We start from the raw sequence: 18,771 nt of genomic DNA, 5'->3' as shown, positions 1-18,771 counted from the left end.
CCCTTACTTCTATGTAATAAGTACATAGTTGCAGAGTTTTCTCGTTCTGAATTGAAGGATAAAGTACTCAAAAACCGTCCCAAGATGGCGCCGCTGGTTTACTTCCGAGTTCAGAGTTTAGTGGGCGTGTCATGGGCCAATGTCTACCGCGAGTTTCTTCTTGATTGCTCGCTGTCAACGTTCACAGAAAGTCGACTGTACACAGGTAGGATGAACCAAAGATACGTAATACATACGCCTCGTTGCGATTTTGCGCTGCTTTTATTTCATTTTGGTTTAGTCATTATTTATCTCGAGCAATCGAAATGAAATCTAACACAATAAAAGTAAACAAACAAGTGTTACGTTCGAGAAGGGGCAGAATGAAGCAAAACGTGTCTTGCCCCCCCCCCCCTTACAAACAATCCAAATCATGACTTAAGCAACTTTTTTGCTGTATGTAAATGTTTGCTTTTGAAACGTGTATTGCGTGAAGGCTTTGGACTTTGTTGTTTTGAGTTGAATAATTGAATAATCTTAATGTCATCATTTTGACATGAAGGCATTTTGCCAACAGACCTTGAACTCTGCTCTACATGGAACACTTAAAAGCCAAATGGCAAGTAACCTGCGTTCAACGAGGTCAATCATTTAATATTAAAAATAAGTAACAAGAGAAGGACATTTCTGGAGAAATTGCGTGATTGCTGAGGATCTGGCGCTGGACTGAAATGCTGTGAAATTAATTGACTTGTTGCTTTGAAACGGTTAAACATGGAAGTAAACACGTAAAATACCTCCTCCTTTTGGAATTTTATTGTGGAAGTTTGAGGAATGTCAAATATTTGATATTTTGTTCTGTTCATATATATACTAATCGTTCAGAAAATGTGAAAGGAGGAAATGTGAAAGGATAAAGAAAATATGTAAAATATTGGAGAACTGTGTCATATTCAAAGAAAAATAATAGTAGTCTGAATTTCGAGAATGTTTTGTCGTTTGAAGGGTGTAAATATGTGTGATTATCACGGGGTGAGCTCGCTTGGAAGATGAGCAAGTTTTTGTTGAATGTTTTTCCTTTCATGTGGAAAATGTGGCATGTTGAGAAATTGTGATTTTTTTTCAATGTATAAAAAAAAAATACAAGCGTAAATGTTCAGAGTTCTGTTAATACTTGGAAGTTGAGCGAAATAATGAAGAAACATGACCAATATAATGCCACCCTCTATTTATTTGCAAAGTTTGAGGACAATGAAGCAAGAAGTGGCTGACCTCCCGAGTGGGCCGCTGGACGTCTACAGACGAAAAGCTTCTTTCCCGTGGAAGGACATGCTTATATTTCTGGACGGAGAGGAGGCGATGGCGTTGAAGGTACGGCGAGATAGTAGATATGGTCTGCTTCTGCGGTTATATTTCTTCTTGTGTTGTGCCGCAGCAACGAGTCTTCACGGCATTGGAGAATGATCCGGTTTTCTCCAGGAGGCCGGGTGAAGACCTCCCTCTGGAGAAAATGCGAGAACTCACTTTCCTCAGGTGCCAGGTGGACTGTATATTTATTTTGCACACATCGCCGACGTAGACTCAAAAGTTCCATTTGCTCGGGAAACAAACAGGGTGAAGCAGCTGTTCCGCTACGACTTTCTGACCAATGACGAGGCCATGGCCGACCCCTGGAAGACGGTGGTCCTCAATGACTGCTTGGGCATGTTTGACTGGTCCTTGGCGGCCAAGTTCTTCCTCAGCAAAGGGGTGAGTACTCGACAGAGCCGCTTGATGATGAAACTTCTTTGAGGTACGGTCTGTTGTTTGGGGACGCTTACATCATGCCTTTTGCTCATAGACCGCAAGTTGTAACTTCTTTCATATCATATGATGATGCCGGCGATAACCTTCTAGCAGTAAGGGAAAATCTACATGTAGTAAGACTATATACACGACTCTCCATAATCATTGGTAGCCCTGGTTAATAATAATAATAATAATAATAATACATTTTATTTATAAGCGCCTTTCAAGACACCCAAGGACACTTTACAATAAGAGATGTTCTTTAAATGTTCAACCAAACCAAGTCTGCTAGCTTAATGCTAACATGTAATGGGAAACGATATAAATGGGCTAGCAATAATTAGCAAAAACGTCTCGGTGATTCCAAACTTTCAACCAGTCGCTTTTTAAACGCACACATAGTGGCAACACATCCAAACGGGGGCTCACCATCCTCCTCCACGGCAAGCAGCAATCACTGGAGCTTTGTCGGGGGACCTTCTCTGCTTCTTCTTCTCTTCTCCTTCGACTATGCTGCTAGTTGCTATTTGTGTTCATTTGGGGGTTTACACTTGTGTGCGTCAAAGCACTTTGTGATTACGTGTGGTTAAAACGTCACTGGTTGTTGTTGTGGCTTAGATGTTTGCAAGGACGGTCGCCAGCAGCGGCTCAGCGCGACACCACAAGTTTGTGGACGCCATCGACGATATGACGGTAAGCTCCTCCCACTGTCATCTTCGCGTCACGTCAAAGGCACGCCATCCGGCCGTAACACGCTCGTTTTGCTGGAGGCATACGGATGCTTCGCGCTGACCGAGCTGAGTCACGGCAGCAACACCAGAGCCATGAGGACCACTGCCACCTATCAGCCGTCCACGCAGGTGGGAAAACGCTCCCCGCTGCAAGTAGCCTAGCGCCCGTTGTTTCCCCAACGTGACGAAAAGGTCTATTGCTGGCCTCCGCAATGTCTTGCAGGAGTTTATCATCAACTCTCCGGATTTTGAGGCAGCCAAGTTTTGGGTGGGTAACCTAGGGAAGACGGCAACCCACGCGCTGGTGTTAGCGCAGCTCTACACGGCAGACGGGGTTTGCCACGGCCTGCACTCCTTTGTGGTCCCGGTACGCTGGCTCTCTGGATCCTTTCCCTCCCTTTGACCTTTGTCAGTGGTGCTTGAGCGCAAATAAAATTACCGTTAAATACAGGTGAGAGATCCCAAGACGTTGTTGGCGTTGCCTGGCGTGTTGGTCGGCGATATGGGCAAGAAGCTGGGCCAGAACGGACTCGATAACGGGTACGCGCGCAAGTTCAGGGGTACTTGGACCGTGCACTTGATGACGATCAAATTAAATGGCAATAATTTTGGGTCTGACAGCTGTTTTGAACTGCATTTGGGTGCCGAATCTAAAACTGACATATAGGACCCCGGTTTTTCTTAAAAAATATTAAATGTGTATCTAAAAAAATAAAACACAAAGATGGAAGAGTTACAAGCTTTGGGGAAAAAAAAGACATCACTAATCTTTTTAATTCCTAATATGCCACCGTTCTGTTTGCAGTTATTGATAATAATGATCTATTGGGAGCTGCACACACCTCTCACCACACTGTACGCCACGTAGCCGTACACGAGTCCAATCGTAATCAGCTGACAGTTCTTGCTACAGCTAATCAGTGGAATTTTGCTTATCTGGAAAAAAAAAATTGCCGTGCTACATATTGTAGTTCAATCTGTTTCAAAAGATTAACACAGGATGCAATTCAACAAAACAGGCCTTCATTTCCTTCTATACTGCCACACATCTTGAAAAAAATGGCTTCATTTGACTGTCTGAGTATGCGGTTGTTGGCGAAGGCCGATGACTGACTCGAATTGGGTGACTGTGCGCAGGTTCGCTCTTTTCCACAACGTGAGGATCCCAAGGGAGAATCTCCTGAACAAGACGGGAGACGTGACCCCCGCCGGTACTTATGTGACGCCTTTCCAGGTACACACCGCCCTCCTCCCCATCCATTTTGGACTCGCCGCCGAGGCAAAAGCGTTTGTGCTTGTGAAGGACCCCGACAAGCGTTTCGGGGCATCCCTGGGCGCCCTGTCCGGAGGCCGGGTGTCCATTTCCAGGATGGCCCTGGTCAACCTCAAGCTGGCCTTGACAGTGGCGGTCCGCTTCTCCGCCACCAGGAGGCAGTTCGGGCCCAAGGACGGCCAGGAGCTGCCCGTGCTGGAGTACCAGTTGCAGGTTTGAGGCCATAGCTGCTTTCACACTCATTTTATTCCCGCCTCCCAATCGCTATACGGTGCCGCCTTCACGCACGAGCGACCCTACTTATGACTTTTTCAAGCTGCTAGCTGACATTCATTACGGATTCATTTTATTTGGCCTCCTTCGTCCTTTGACTTGCGAGCACAGACTTGAGCTATAAAGCAATGGACGTTTGAACAAAAATGGTGGTGCAACACATTTAGACAGATCTCAACAGGACTCAGAGAGATATATTCTTGTCCTCCATGGAAAGTGATTCATGTTGCAGTATTTTACAGAGTCACCCAGAGTTGTGAAAGAAGCAGCGCGACAAGGGAATGAATGACCTTTCATATTTTGTGTCTTTGCAGCAATGGCGTCTGATTCCGTACCTGGCGGCGGCATACGCTCTGGAGCGCTTCTCCAAATCCCTCTTCGGCAATTTCGTGGAGTTTAGCATGCGGCAGATGATGCGGGACCACTCGGACACACAGGTGCACTCATGCGCTTTCATTGTCCCACAAAACACATCTCGCATCACGCAAGTGCGGTACGTCCCGGCCGTATTCTGGACTTTGAGGATAGTGAGGATCAAAACGGAACTCCTCTTTCCACGTTTGTCAAGCAATTCAAAGGATTCACGACTTGCTAATTATTTTTCGCACTTGTTATATCACATCTTCACTTTTCCAAATTTGACTGAATTGGCGTGGGCATGCGAAGTGTGCTTTGAGTTGACCGGGAACGCGCGTGTGCTTGGCAGGCTGAGTTGGGCAGGGAGCTCCACGCCCTGGCCTGCTCCGGCAAGCCCTTGGCCTCGTGGACGGCTCAGCGCGGGATCCAGGAATGCCGCGAGGCGTGTGGGGGTCATGGTTACTTGGCTAGTGAGTATTTCTGTCCTCTGAAGCATCGCGTGCTCGTGGCGCACACACACACACACACGTACACACGCCATTCGCGTCACTCACGCTTCCTCCTGCTTTTGCCCGCCTCCGCAGTGAACCGCCTGGGCAATCTGCGCGACGACAACGACCCCAACTGCACTTACGAGGGGGACAACAACGTCTTACTGCAGCAAACGAGCAACTACCTGATGGCGTGGATGGACGCCAAGCGACGTGGTCAGCCTCTTCTTCTTTCAGTAACACTTTCAGGGTTGCCTGTTTTAACACTTATCAGGATGAACGGGGCCACACCGCTCCGCTTTTCGTGGCTGGCCCTCCAAAATCCAAATCACTGACTATCGTAGTAGTGAAGTCATCCTCATGATAAATATAAGAAAAATAAGATAACCTTTATTCGTCTCACAATGCAGAAATTCCCAGTCGACAGCAGCAAAGTTAGTAAAGGAAGAAAGTAGAAGAACAAAAGTATAGGAGCTGCTGTAAAGGCAGCCACTCTCGCAGCGCCATCTTGAATTCATAATAACATACAGTATGAAAACGACTCCCATGTCCTGAGTTTAACCCTTTCATGCATCTTGTAACCCAATAACATGGTAAACTGCCCTCTGTGGTAACCACTGTGCCTGAAAGCGTTAAAAGACCGGAATTAAAAAAAAAAAAAAAAAAAAAAAAAACGGAAATGCAACTGTAGCTGAGTGTGCTGCCTTGTGCAGCGTGATGACATTTCTGTATCAGTCGCAAGCCGAGGGCTCCCCGGCATCTTCCAGGAGCCCTTCGTAACCCACCAAAGTGGGCCCACCACAACTTTCTGTCCTGCTGACCTACAAATGGTCATCAAATGTTTATTGTTTCCCAACCGAGGCATGATGAGAAAAATGTCATGGCACACCACCGAACAAAAATGGCACCAAGAGACTACACAGAGTCAACAAAAATATATATTTTTTTTGTATGAGTCCAATGACAATTTTTCAGACCAATGAAGTGAAACTGAAAAATGTCTCTGCTCAGCTCATGGCACAGTGGTTGCGAATCACAGATCCTCATTAGCCAAAAACGACATTCTCATCTGTTCAAAAAAATTATTCTTGAAAAGTTCGATGACTTAAAAATGGTGTTGAGTTCAATTTGCATAGATTGTGTCCGGGGGTGTCCAACTCATTTTTGGAGTGAGCCACATTGTAGTGAGGGCAGCCCTGAGAGGGGAAACCATTATTACATATGCACAACAAATTGATGGATTTCTACTTTTGCAAGGGCAAAGTCAAGGACAGTAATTTTTTTTCAACCATTGTTCAAGTTGCGGTAAAATGGGTAACAAAATTCAAGCAAAATCTCAACAGTATAAATTGCACATGACATTTAGATTTTTGGATCACAGAAGTTGAAACATGATTTGCTTTCGCGGGCCACAAAAAAGGGATGTGGCAGGCCATGTGTGTGTGTGTGTGTGTGTGTGTGTGTGTGTGTGTGTGTGTGTGTGTGTGTGTGTGTGTGTGTGTGTGTGTGTTTACGACACATTTCTAAAATGTTAAAAACAAGTTTTTTTTTTCCTCTCCCTGACTATGACCCAAAGTTCGTGGTTGCATAGTATTTTTGCTCTCCGGAAAAGTGAGCATTTTGGAGCTCGGAGTATTCCACCCGATGGCAGCAATTTTTCTGGATTCTTCTTGTGTCAAGAGTCACATGACCAAAAGAGCACAGCTTGATTGCCAAATGTGTTTGAATTTACATGTTGTGTTTTTCACTGAAATTTTGATGACACCCCCCCAACGTGAAAAAGCTTGGCTTGAGTTCGTGCCGGTGTTGATTTTCAGATGGCATGCGGATCCAGTCCCCTCTTCACACCGTGGACTTCCTGGACGATTTCCACCAAATCCGAGACGGCGGCTTCTTGGCGCGCACGGTTGACGACTGCATGGACTCCGCAGGTACTTTTCTCTCAGCAAGGTGACGCTAGCACGATCCAAAGGACGGCTCCATAGCTTCATTGCTTGATGGCTTCCCCGTCAGTGGCGTTGGCGGCCTATAAGTGGCTGGTGTGCTTCCACCTGGAGGAGAGTCACGAGCGGCTGCAGCAGCTCCGGTCTTTGGGCCAAGATGACTTTGAGGCCCGAAACAATAGCCAGGCAAGGAGACGACGTTCTTCATTATGCAACACGATGCTTGATTTCAATGATTGCGGCTGCTTTTGGGCCTTGCGCTCCTCCCACGTTTCTCAAAGCATTCCAATTTCTCAATACTAACAGACGGCGGTACATTTGGGCTTGTACATTTCGTGCTGCGAAAACTCCCGCTTTCCCTCCCAATTTCACAATTTCCATGTCAGTGAGACAGCCAACAAAATGTTCAGCCTCATCGTTCACTTTTCAACACACAGGCATCCATCACATTCCTCCAATTCCCACATGCAGACGATAAATTTCCAAATTGAGATTTGGCATATTTTCCATTTTCAATTTGAATGTTTCAAACCATCCCAACTTGAATATGTTCACCTAATTTTGTACACCTTAGGAACTATTGACGCCAATTTGTAAATGTCCGTCCATCCATCCATTTTCCAATGCTCTTTATCCCCACTCATGTATGTTTTTGGAATATGGGAGGAAGCATTTTCCATTTTATCCTTGGCTCATTTTTGTAACAAATGGCCCCTCTCTGTTGCATTTTCTAATCTCGCTGAGTCACCGCGCGGCAAGTCAATGTGTTCAGAGGGTGTCCGTCCGTCCGTCCAGGTGTACTACTGTCGTGACCTGGCGTTGGCCTACATCGAACACTGCTGCCTCCAGCGGTTCCACGAGTGGACTCGAGACGATGACACGCCGAGCCATCTGCGAGCGGTCCTCCAGAAGCTTTGTGCGCTTTATGGACTGTGGAGCCTCAGCGGCCACATGGCCACATTGTACCGAGGTGCTTTTTTTTCCTCAACTCAGTAAAAACAACAAAAAAAAACAAAAAACAATTTTTATTTAATTTTTAATTTAATCGAATTTATAGTAGGCTATCAGAATTCCCAAATATTCGATAGCTGCAGCCCTGTATAGTTCCCACCCCTGCAAATGAATCCCGTTTCGAAGGTAAGAAGTCAGAAAGGAAGTTTTGAATGAAGTCTTCACAGATAAATGCTTCCAGTAAGGCGAAGAATCCAACTTTTAAGGATTTCTTAGCCGCACGTGAGAAGTTTAGAAATGAACTGGAATCTGGCTATGATGCAATGAGGGGTCGCGAAAGGGCTGGCAAGAATTCTTGACAGGCAAATGACATTTTTGGAGAAAGGCTGACTGTGGCTTTAAAAAAAGAAAAGGGGGGCGGGGCTTTTCCTTTTTTTCCCAAACCCATCAAAAGTCGATACATCGGTGCAGTCAAGCTTTGCGTGCTTCTGTGCAGGTGCTTTCCTGAGCGGAAAGGAGCCGGCCCACTTGATCCAGACGGCCATTCTTACTCTCTGCGCACAGGTGAGGCCCCCCACCCCCCTCATGATGACAACGACGACGATAATGCTGAATCATCTCAAGCAAAACGGTAAAGGGAGCCTACTGCGAAAGTCAAGTAACGTCCAGTTGTTTGCAGCTGAAGGACGACGCGGTGGCGCTGGTTGATGCCATGGCCCCGCCGGATTTCATCCTCAACTCCCCCATCGGCAACGCTGATGGACAGGCAAGTTCCTCGTTAACTCATTCAGTACCAGCCAATTCTAGACCAAGTCTGAAAAGTCGTTTAAAAACGTCTTTGGGAGTGAATGAGTTAAGCGCAGTACTCACACACGGACCGAAATACAAGTCCACACAACTTTTAAGTACAACGCCTGATCGAAGGCAAAAGTCAAAAAGTCCGAATGAAAATGTACGATCAATGACCTACAATACAAAAGTTCCCCTCCCATCATGGGTGGGGCTTACATTTGTTTGGGTTGAAATTAGTTATCGAGCTATCCTATTTAAATACAGGTACACCCCGGGCGTGTTTTTAGAGCACATACAGCAGCTACATATTTTTAACGGTCTTCAAACGCACCGTTAAAACAATACACATTTAAACACAGAAGCAAAATAAATCGCTACCGTCAAATATTGTACAAAACAGGAAGTGACAAGTCGAAAACACAGACGCCCAAAGTACAAAGTCGTCACAAGAAAAACGGCTCAAGTGGAGACCTACGGGAGTCGAGTCACAAAATGTTTGGACTCAGTTACTAAGGAAGTGATGCAAATTGTTTGTCAATGCGGCCGCAGCTGTACAAGAACCTTTGGTCCACGGTGATGCAAGGCCACCAAGCGCTGGAGCGGCCGTCGTGGTGGAAAGAATTCTGTGCCGACAAGCCCGTCGTGGGATCCCTGCGGGCCAAACTGTAGACGGCAGGCCAGCGTACCCGCCGCGCACACACTTGGCTCCGTTTTTTATGCCTTTGCTTCCGCTCTGTTGTACTCGCCACGAAAACACCGTTTATGAATGGGACTAAATGCGATTAGCAATGTGACGAGACGAGGCGTTTTAAACAAACGCATGGCTAATTCTAATGATTTAGGAGTCGGGAGTGAGAAATGATTGCCAAGGCAGTCAACTGCCATGACCATTCTTCATTTATTCCAAAATCAATGCTATGCTATGACTCGCCTCTCACCCGTAGATGATTATTCCTGCCTATCTGGGAGAAAAAAAAAAGCTTTTTCTGCACCACATTTGTTTGTTAAAACGAGGAGAGCAATGTCTATTTTTTGGTCACTGTCATATCAGCCAATTATATCTGTGTGTGTGTGTGTATTTATGTGTATAATTTATGTATATATGTATTTATGCATATGTGTATGTATACACACATACAGTATTTAACATGATTACTTACTAATAGATGGCTGACCAATAAAAACAAATTGATCAATGCTCTTCTGGGGTATTGTGTTCTTGTTGCACATTTGGAGCGAATAGCTTGAGGAAAAGTGTGTGTTAGCACTCCCTGTGAGTCACAAGCTTTTCTTTTTTTTCTGCCATCACTTATCTGGCCCGGCGGGTCAAATTTAGTTGATGGCGTCTAGAAAGGAAATGCAAACATTTCCAATCCACATTCCCCCGAAACGGAATCAGTTGTAGCTGCCATGAGTTTGGAAGCAAAAGACGGCAGTTCTCATCACCGTTGAGCTTAAGCCCCGAGTGCAGAAATGGGAAACGGTGTGGATTTCATGAGTGACATCCCAAGCTCTTGCAGGAATGTTTGTGCTGTGGTGGACACGAGAAGAAAAAGCCGGGAAGGAGTCAGGTGAGGGCTAAAGGCCAATGGATTTATTGACACTTGAACTGCCGCTTCAAATCAAGGATGTCTCACACTGACCCCCCGGCCCCCCACACGCACCCCAACGTCTACTAGAGTGGTTTTCTTCAAATGAACAACGTGCATTTTGGGGATATTACAGAGGTTTGTTATTTTGTTGGCATGTCAACTTTCAAATGTGATGCCGGGAATCCGAACGAGCCGCATTAAGCACGTGCAGGGACGTCCGTCTCTCCACATCACTCTGTTCCTTTTTTTTTTCCAGCCGGGGCTGAAGATGAAGGCCTGGGCTGGCTTTTTTCCTCAACGCCGTCCGAACTAGGAAGAGGCTCCTTCATCACCTTCAAGCTGCTCCTGTCGACGAGGTCAATGAGAAAGCAACCCTGTCAACGGCGACTCAAATATCACCAGTTATGTTGACAAGTTTTGTTGTGGCGGTGAGTCCCAAACCAGTGATGTCGGTAACGGGTGACCACGTTCCTCAAAATATGACAATGATTTTGGTGATGAACAATCTTAACGTATTACAATTTCTCGACAAGTAATCAGATTACTTTTACCGTGAGTCAATTTTTTTTTTTTTTTTTTTTTTCATCAACTTGAGAAATGATGCCACGTCTTGTCACAGCGCACACGCAAATATCACCAGTTATGTTGACAAGTTTTGTTGTGGCGGTGAGTCCCAAACCAGTGATGTCGGTAACGGGTGACCACGTTCCTCAAAATATGACAATGATTTTGGTGATGAACAATCTTAACGTATTACAATTTCTCGACAAGTAATCAGATTACAGTTCAACCAACTTTTTTTTTTTTTTTTTTTTACATCAACTTGAGAAATGATTCCACGTCTGTCACAGCGCACACAGATGCATGCACTCGCAAACAATGGTGGGACAAGAAGGGGCTCGTCTCTTATCAATTTGCAATTGCAATTTTTTTTCTGTAAATTAGCAAATTTTTTGCTGTCCTCACACCTCCCACCACAAAATAGCACTGAGCAGATGAGCACGTTGAAAGAGGAGACAAAAGAAATCAGACCATTCATCCCGGATAACGTCCTTGACCGGTGTCGCAAATGTTATTTTTTTACGTTAGAAAATTAAAGGGAGAGTGTGTATGTGTGTGTGGGGGCGTTTTGCGGCTCACTGTGGTGTACTGCACGATGACATCCGGTTCAATGTTGAAGAGCAGATCGTCATTGTCCCTCCTGACTTCCAGCAGGAGGGCCGTCTCCTCCCGCAGCGCCCTCTGCAGCTGAGCCGTGCTCACCACAGGCCGACCGTTCAGTTTGACGATGATGTCGCCGTCTCTGATGCCGCCTCTGAAAGCACAAAGGGGGGGTCACATTCATCCCGTTTTTTCCATGACACTTTTGTGGACAGAAAACACACACTGGAGGGGGGTCTAGGGTTCAGATGATCTGTTGCCGAACCCTGTCCAACTCAAGTCTGTCCATTTTCAAGAAGCTGACAACTTGTTTTTCCCCCCCTCCCACATTCTTCCACAAGTTAATGTCTTGAACCGGTTATATTAACCCCTTGGTCATGGCTGCCTCCCTAACTGCTCTGGATAGAAGCCGTCTGTCCAGAAACATCAAATCCTCCTGCTCGGCTCGATGCTTAACGCAAACCTCAATCCGCTCCGTGCCGCTCTTTGGAGCTTTTTTTATGGAGACGAATGGCCGGCGGGGTCTTACTTCTGCGCCGGGGAGTGGGGAACCACCTCGTGGACGTAGATGCCGCCGCCAGGAACGTCGGGGAAGTCCGGCTTCTGCTGTCGTAATTCCTCGACGAGCCTGCAAAAGAGAGCTGCGTTGAAACTCGAGTGATTTCCGACGATGGGAGTAAAAGAGTGCAGAGCGGCGGTACTTACGCCGGCGTGATCGTGAGCATCCTGATGCCGATGAAGCGCTTCTTGATCGGCCTGATGTCTGAAGGAGACGGACGAGGGGGAAGAGGCGCGTTTGATGTCTCACCTTTACCGTGCTTGTCCAAGGAGTCGTTGAGAAAGCGAGTGATCCTGTCTGAAGGGATGGCGAAGGAGATTCCCGCAGCGACCTTCAGGGTATTGATGCCGATCACCTCGCCGTCCTCAAAAAGACGAGACCCTCATCTCACTTTGTGTTTGGAACCAAGGAAGCCAAAGAAAGTCTTACCAAATTGACCAGAGGCCCTCCCGAATTGCCAAACTGTGAAGTAGAAGACAAAAGAAGAAAGGTGAGGCGTTCCCTCGGCGTACCCGAACGCCAGCGGGCTCTCACGTTGATGATGGCGTCCGTCTGGACGTAGTCCATGTCCGAGTCCCTGAGGCCCAACTCCTTGCCGTCCCTCTGGGCCGTGCTGACGATGCCGGTGGTGACCGTGTTTTGGAGGGCGAAGGGGCTGCCGATGGCCACCACAAACTCTCCGGCCCTCAAGTCGGCACTGTGACCCAGAAGCAGGACGGGGAGCTCGCTCTGGGATGGGAAAACGGGAAACTCAGGCCGGCCCTTAGCTTCATCCACTGTCAGTCCTACCCCTAACCTACACGTGTCCAACTTGAGGCCCTCGACCTCATTTTGTGCATCCAGCAAAAACTTGAAACGGTTTTCTTTGACTTCTGTTCAAAACTAGCATTAGAAATGCGAATAACCAAACGTAGGTCGGATTCTGTAGGTCAGCGGTCCCCAAACGATTTTTGCCCCACGGACTGGTTCAATGTCAGACAATATTTTCAGTGCAATGCAACAAAATAATATGATATGACCTGCATGAAAACTGTGGTATTTTCTAAACATAATAAACACAAATCATGACAAGAGGAATGTTTTATCTAGCCGCAACACTCTCTGGTCACTCAGGTAACGTTTAAACATGCCTTCAAAATAAGATACACCGCAAATACGAAGTGCTTGAAAAATACGACTCACCATCGGCGTGTATTATGCAGAGTGGGCTTGGTAAGTGTGAATCTCCCATTGAGATAAATCCATACTTTAAGTAGGACTCCTGACACTGTATTAAATGTAACCTTCTTTTTCTTGAAAGTCATCAGCTCTTCTTCTGTCTCCTGGCTGTGCCTTTTCCCCTTCCCAAAGAAACTTTGCAAAGACGTTTGTTGTTTACTCATTTTGCTAGCTCCTGGATTTCATTTTAGCGGTAACCTATCACGTGACTGAGAAGCGCGCCTTCACCTGCGTCAAGATTAACATACTGTCGACGGATGTAACAGAGAATCCGGTAATTTTTCAAAATAAAACATTTCAGATTCCAAAATGAATTAAACGGAAGTAATATAAATTTATTCTTTCTGTGCGGCCCGGTACCGGTCCGTGGCCCGGGGGTTGGGGACCACTGCTGTCGGTGATACCCAACTTAAGCTACGTACTAAAACATGAGTTTACTACATGAACATTGCCCCTTTTATGTCCGGGAGTGAGGAGCCTTGCCTGACACCAGCTAGCCAAATTCAAACTAACCTGAGGGTTAATTTTGATGGTGGCAATGTCTAACTTCTTGTCGATGTCTCTGATGCTTGCATCATAAACGTCGCCGTTATGCATCTGGACCTACAAGAGATGAAAAAGCTGCCAGCGGATTGATAATGTGCTTCTCAGTGGCCTTTCAGGTTTTTTGGGGGTTTTTTTTGTGCGTGTGTACCTTCAGATGCTGGCGAGCCGACACAGGCGAGTTGCTGGAGACCACGTGAGCGTTGGTCACAATCAGCCCGTGCTGAGAAATGACAAAGCCCGAGCCGCTCGACAGAGGGATATTGCGGCCGAAGAGGGGATGCCTCGGGTGAGAGTGCGCACAGATCAACGCACGCACACACACACACACACACACACAGCCAGTAATGTGTACCTGAGGAACAGTTCTATGTGGACCACAGCCGGGGCGATCTTCTCCACCACGTCGGCAATGAAGTTGAACTTGTATCGAGGACTGATAGCGCTTGCTGTTCTGACCGTAACGGGAGTACCTGGGTGGGTGCAGTACATGTGTGCAGAAACAGGTTGCGTTCAATGTTCCTGAAGTCATCACACTTTTACTCAACTGCTATGACCGTCAAACGCAATCCCCACTTGGCCTCATTTCAGTCATTGGAAAGCGCGCACACATAACACACACGCACACAGATAGCAACGAAGGAAACAGGAAATCCTTCCAGCCCAAAATTGCGGCCGACTGGCCTTATGTTTGCCTTTAATCACTAACCCTCTATTTTGTCTGGCGTACACACATACAGTGTCGCTGGTGCGTTGCATATGTAAAGGGCGTGGTGAACTAAAAATATAGGACTCTTGTCGTTGTAGATTTTCAGAGATGGGAAGCAAATCAAGATGAGCAACCGTTTCCACAACTCTTGAAGTCTCTGGAAAGTGACAATAAATGTCTCTTGTAAATTTGCCACACCACAGATATGAGTGTTGTAAACAACCCTGCCAAAATTGATTGGTTAAACAAGTAGCCAAGTATATAAAATGATCAAGCAATTGCCACTGTTCTCAAACACTGTGCGGGTGTCCGCAGAATGTGTGAAACCACGCCCGGCTGAAAAATGGATACGATTTCATCCAGCATCTTTCTTCATGCCTACGTGTATTGAAATGCTGAAGTTGTGGAAGCGCTGTATATTCGAGATGCTAGCCACCAGCTCGCGCCCAAGCTAACAGGCTTCCGTGCTTCTCACCCAAGCATGTGGGCGGTAGGCTTCTCCGTGGCATCACCTCTTTCTTGAAAATGTAAATAATGATACACAGAAGATGTATTTTGGAGATGTAGCTATAGCTAGCTAGCAAATTGGAGATGTAGCTATAGCTAGCTAGCAAACGACACACTGGTAGAAAAGGTCTTTGTCAAAATAACAAAGTACTGGACTTAGCAATTGCGCCGGATAACCGCTCATGTAAAGGAAGGTATTTATGTTATTAAATAGCGGGGGAGGGATGCTCGCTGCATCACCGGAGCGCGTTCTGGTGACCGCCAACAAATGAGGAGACCCGAAATGGTGAAAGACAAGACCACACAATTGAGTGTGGCATAGTTGTCAATCATGGCACGTCCTCAGTTATTATCTTCAAACACGTACAATGTATTTAGAAACACCTCTGAATTCACTTTGCAGGGTCTTTCATGTCAAAATCTCCCATTCTACATTTTTCCACCTCCCGCATTCCAAAAGTCAGTCAATTAAAGTGAAACTTGAATCAAACTTCAGCAGCATAGCATCCGGCGAAAGTGATCTGAGGCAACACGATACATGGTCATGTGGGCACTCATGTTGGAACGGGAACCCGCCCGTTCTAACTGGAGATGACGTCAGCCAAGTTAGGTGTCTTTTGGGGAAGATTCTCAGTCCTCCCTGAAGTTTACTTTGCTTTCTTGCCGCTCCGAATGAGTCAGTGAGCAGAAGAATGGCTCGCGCGTCATCGTGGAATGTGCCAAAACAAATGTGTGAGGCAGCTGTTGCAGCCGTCCTCAAAAACACCGTCGCTCTGGAATAACACCCAACAGACTGCAAAAATCACACATCTTTGGTCATCTCTGCGAGGGACGTAAAGCGCCACGCAGAACAGCTCTTAGCGAAGTACATTTACGGACTATAGAAGTACTTTACGTAGTTCAAGTACGGAGTAGAAGAGATCCTGCCTCATGGCACACGGTCCAGTTAACCTTTGTATCACCTCTTGCCATTCATACAATATACTGCTTTCAAGTACCGTATTTTCCGCACTAAAAGGCACACTGAATTATGAGGCGCACCTTCATTGAATGGCCTATTTTGTAATTTTTTTCATATATTACACGCACTGGACTATAAGGCGCAATCTACAATGCATCCACTAGATGGAGCTACAGGTACGTCTTTGTCAGTCTCCGTGCCTTTTCTTCTTCCGTTAGACTCGAAAGGCGTTCATGACCGCCTCCAAAAAACGTACATTAACGTTTACTTCAATTATACGACAAAAATTGAAAATAGAGTAATCCATCAAAACAGAAAATCACAAAATAAATTCTATAGCCCCCCCGACAGAATTTATTTTGGCATTTCCTTGAGCGTAGCGGCAACAGAACGATCAGATGTCAGTAAATTTGAGGAGACTGCATCCACTAGATGGAGCTACAGGTACGTCTTTGTCAGTCTCCGTGCCTTTTCTTCTTCCGTTAGACTCGAAAGGCGTTCATGACCGCCTCCAAAAAACGTACATTAACGTTTACTTCAATTATACGACAAAAATTGAAAATAGAGTAATCCATCAAAACAGAAAATCACAAAATAAATTCTATAGCCCCCCCGACAGAATTTATTTTGGCATTTCCTTGAGCGTAGCGGCAACAGAACGATCAGATGTCAGTAAATTTGAGGAGACTTGGACTGTCTCAGAAGTGTTTGTTATTTATTCCTCTGTTGTGCACTGTATTCACAAAGGAGGAAATCACAAAATAAATTTGTAGTGGAGCTATAGAATTTATTTTGATTTCCTCGCTTGATTTTCGGTTTTGATGCATTATTTTCAATTTTTGTAGTTTCATTGAAGGAATCATTAATTTACGTTTTTCGAGGTGGTCATGAACCCTCTGAGTCGAATGGAAGAAGAGAAAGCAGGAGACAGACAAAGATGTACCTGTATTTATTGAGACTGTGAAAACCATTAACAAAGTGTACGTTTTAAAAAACAACACCACAGATCTCCTTTTTTTCGGAGCTGCAACAAAAACTTACTTAATAAAGCAGAACCACAGTTCACTGAACCAACAGCAAGTTATAACATCGTAAGCATGTCTCCAGCAAGGAGCCATCTTGGGGGTCAACATATTACCGTAATGACCATACACAAGGCGCACCGGATTTTAAGGCGCAACGTGAACTTTTAAGAAAATGGAAGACTTTTCGGTGTGCCTTATAGTGCGGAAAATACGGTAGGTTTTTCCTCTTCCGACTCATTTTCCGACCGCCACTGAAGCATCCAGTAACGGTGTTCTTTTTGTGCTTTTTTTTTTTTGTGTGTGTGTGTGTGTGTGTGTGTGTGTGTGTGTGTGTGTGTGTGTGTGTGTGTGTGTGTGTGTGTGTGTGTGTGTGTGTGTGTGTGTGTGTATTAGTGCGCTTTTTTGTGAGATTTTCAGTCGACAATCAATGGGTGACATGATGTGTTCTGCATTTTGCCCGCTTTTCCTACCTGCACTCGTGTGACATGCTCCAGGTGGAGCCTGGCTGATGGGCTGGAGCCCCCGCTGCCTTGCCCTCCTGCCGGCAGCCTTCAGCTGGCACAAATTGCCGTATGTCTTCCCGTCGCTGCCGCACACCTCCCGACTCAGCTTGCAGCGGCATAAACCCCGTGTCGAGAGGGACAGCCAGAACCCGGCGTCTGGACGTCGGCACTCCAGGCCGTCCCCGCAGGGCGGGCCGTCCCGGCCGCCGCACGGCTCGCCCTCGGCCGCGGCGCACACCAAGCAGCAGTTGCAGCGGTCCGGGACATAGCCATCAGGGCAGCTGGGGCTCGGGCAGGCGCTCACGTCGCACCTCGCCGGACACTCTGCGCCCCGGGATGCCCTCGGGCCAACCAGCACCAACGTCCACACCAACACCAACATCTGCATTTTGGCTTAACTTAAAGACGCACAAAGTGAGTTGCTGGTGGTGCTTGTGGTGATGGTGCTGTCCTTTTGTTGTGTCAAACGCATCGTCCAGCAGCCGCGGGATTTGTTGAGCATCGGCTTTGTCCCGTCTCTGTTTGCAGCGGGAAACTTCCATCCCGCAGCTCGGGAGGAGGAGGAGGAGGCGGCCCCTGAAGGAGGAGCGACAAAGGTTCTGTTTTCAAGTCTCCACTTTCACATCTGTGCTGTCTCCCAGCCTATGCGGTTTGAAGTGCCACAGAAAATGCAGGCAGAACGACTGCGTCCGTCTTTATCCAAACAAGAGTCTAGGGTTTGATCTTTGAAATAGTCCCCATGCAAGACTTTTCAAATTAATTTAGCCACAGTCTGCCTTTGTTTGCCTTTAGGGGTTTGGAAAGTAAACAGACAAAAAGCGTTCTCTTCAAGCTACCTCGAGAAGGTGAGAGGTCTGATTGAGAAAAGTTTTTTTATAAATGTCGGCTCTGGATGAAGTGCTGCGTTCGTTCATGTAGGCATTTCAGTCAAAAAAAAAATCAACAGGCTGTAAAATTTCTTCTGTGTTTTCAGTACACAACGCAAACAAAGGAACCCTTTTGGAGGAAACACTGGAGCTACAAAGTCGATCTATGGTTGAGGGCATGAAAGTGCTGGTGTACATTGGGAGAGCGAGCGACAGCCAACGAGAGCGAGCGACAGCCAACGAGAGCGAGCGACAGTGGCGTTCGTTTGGGGCTCCGGTGGTCGGTGGACCCGGCGGCGGCGGCGGCGGCCAGTGGGAGTGAGTGGCAGCGACGTTCGTCTGGGGCTCCAGCGGTCGGTGGGCCCGGCGGCGGCGGTGACGAGGGCGACGGCAGTGGCTGAACTCGCTCGACCACCGAGGCAGCGTGGGCTAGCGGAAAAACGACCATGTATAGTAAGGCGGTTTTAACCGAAAAAAACGACCATGTATAGTAAGGCATTTTGAGCCGAAAAAAATGACCATGTATAGTAAGGCGTTTTTAGGTGAAAA

At 46.7% G+C, this 18,771-nt stretch overlaps 2 protein-coding genes across 3 annotated transcripts; one reads left to right on the top strand and one right to left on the bottom strand.

Moving 5' to 3' along the window:
- The first annotated feature begins 99 nt into the window (after positions 1–99).
- acox3 (acyl-CoA oxidase 3, pristanoyl) lies at positions 100–9,580 on the top strand. Its single transcript, XM_019871159.1, has 19 exons — positions 100–205; positions 1,221–1,350; positions 1,415–1,512; positions 1,593–1,728; positions 2,386–2,460; positions 2,538–2,627; positions 2,722–2,865; positions 2,950–3,038; positions 3,636–3,732; positions 3,802–3,984; positions 4,359–4,481; positions 4,751–4,871; positions 4,986–5,108; positions 6,710–6,823; positions 6,906–7,021; positions 7,631–7,805; positions 8,283–8,350; positions 8,466–8,552; positions 9,128–9,580. The coding sequence occupies exons 2-19, from the start codon at positions 1,231–1,233 to the stop codon at positions 9,245–9,247; spliced, it is 2,079 nt and encodes a 692-aa protein (XP_019726718.1). The 5' UTR covers positions 100–205; positions 1,221–1,230; the 3' UTR covers positions 9,248–9,580.
- Positions 9,581–10,157: 577 nt separating this feature from the next.
- htra3b (HtrA serine peptidase 3b) lies at positions 10,158–17,895 on the bottom strand. 2 transcript variants are annotated; one of them, XM_019871161.1, is made up of 10 exons: positions 17,324–17,895; positions 14,007–14,124; positions 13,803–13,935; positions 13,622–13,711; positions 12,425–12,619; positions 12,320–12,352; positions 12,037–12,254; positions 11,861–11,959; positions 11,311–11,485; positions 10,158–10,515 (listed from the first exon to the last, which is right to left on the bottom strand). In XM_019871161.1, the coding sequence occupies exons 1-10, from the start codon at positions 17,742–17,744 to the stop codon at positions 10,480–10,482; spliced, it is 1,518 nt and encodes a 505-aa protein (XP_019726720.1). In that variant the 5' UTR covers positions 17,745–17,895; the 3' UTR covers positions 10,158–10,479. The 2 variants fall into 2 exon arrangements, with proteins under 2 accessions (XP_019726720.1, XP_019726719.1); XM_019871160.1 differs by having other exon boundaries at positions 12,320–12,619.
- Between the last annotated feature and the right edge of the window lie 876 nt (positions 17,896–18,771).

Source organism: Hippocampus comes, unplaced genomic scaffold (assembly GCF_001891065.2).
Source record: "Hippocampus comes isolate QL1 unplaced genomic scaffold, H_comes_QL1_v1.1 scaffold83, whole genome shotgun sequence".
Lineage (NCBI taxonomy): Eukaryota > Metazoa > Chordata > Actinopteri > Syngnathiformes > Syngnathidae > Hippocampus > Hippocampus comes.
Note: the sequence above shows the minus strand (reverse complement) of the source record. Positions and strands in the feature narration are given on the sequence as shown.

What these genes read in the sequence shown, in the direction of transcription:
- acox3 (XM_019871159.1), top strand. Translation starts at nt 1,231, where the DNA reads ATGAAGCAAGAAGTGGCTGACCTCCCGAGTGGGCCGCTGGACGTCTAC. An exon ending in CGAGAACTCACTTTCCTCAG is followed by an intron (nt 1,513 to 1,592) that starts GTGCCAGGTGGA and finishes GGAAACAAACAG; the next exon opens with GGTGAAGCAGCTGTTCCGCT. An exon ending in CGACTGCATGGACTCCGCAG is followed by an intron (nt 6,824 to 6,905) that starts GTACTTTTCTCT and finishes CTTCCCCGTCAG; the next exon opens with TGGCGTTGGCGGCCTATAAG.
- htra3b (XM_019871160.1), bottom strand. Translation starts at nt 17,744, where the DNA reads ATGCAGATGTTGGTGTTGGTGTGGACGTTGGTGCTGGTTGGCCCGAGG. An exon ending in AGCATGTCACACGAGTGCAG is followed by an intron (nt 14,125 to 17,323) that starts GTAGGAAAAGCG and finishes GCACCCACCCAG; the next exon opens with GTACTCCCGTTACGGTCAGA. An exon ending in CCCCACTCCCCGGCGCAGAA is followed by an intron (nt 11,486 to 11,860) that starts GTAAGACCCCGC and finishes TTGTGCTTTCAG; the next exon opens with AGGCGGCATCAGAGACGGCG.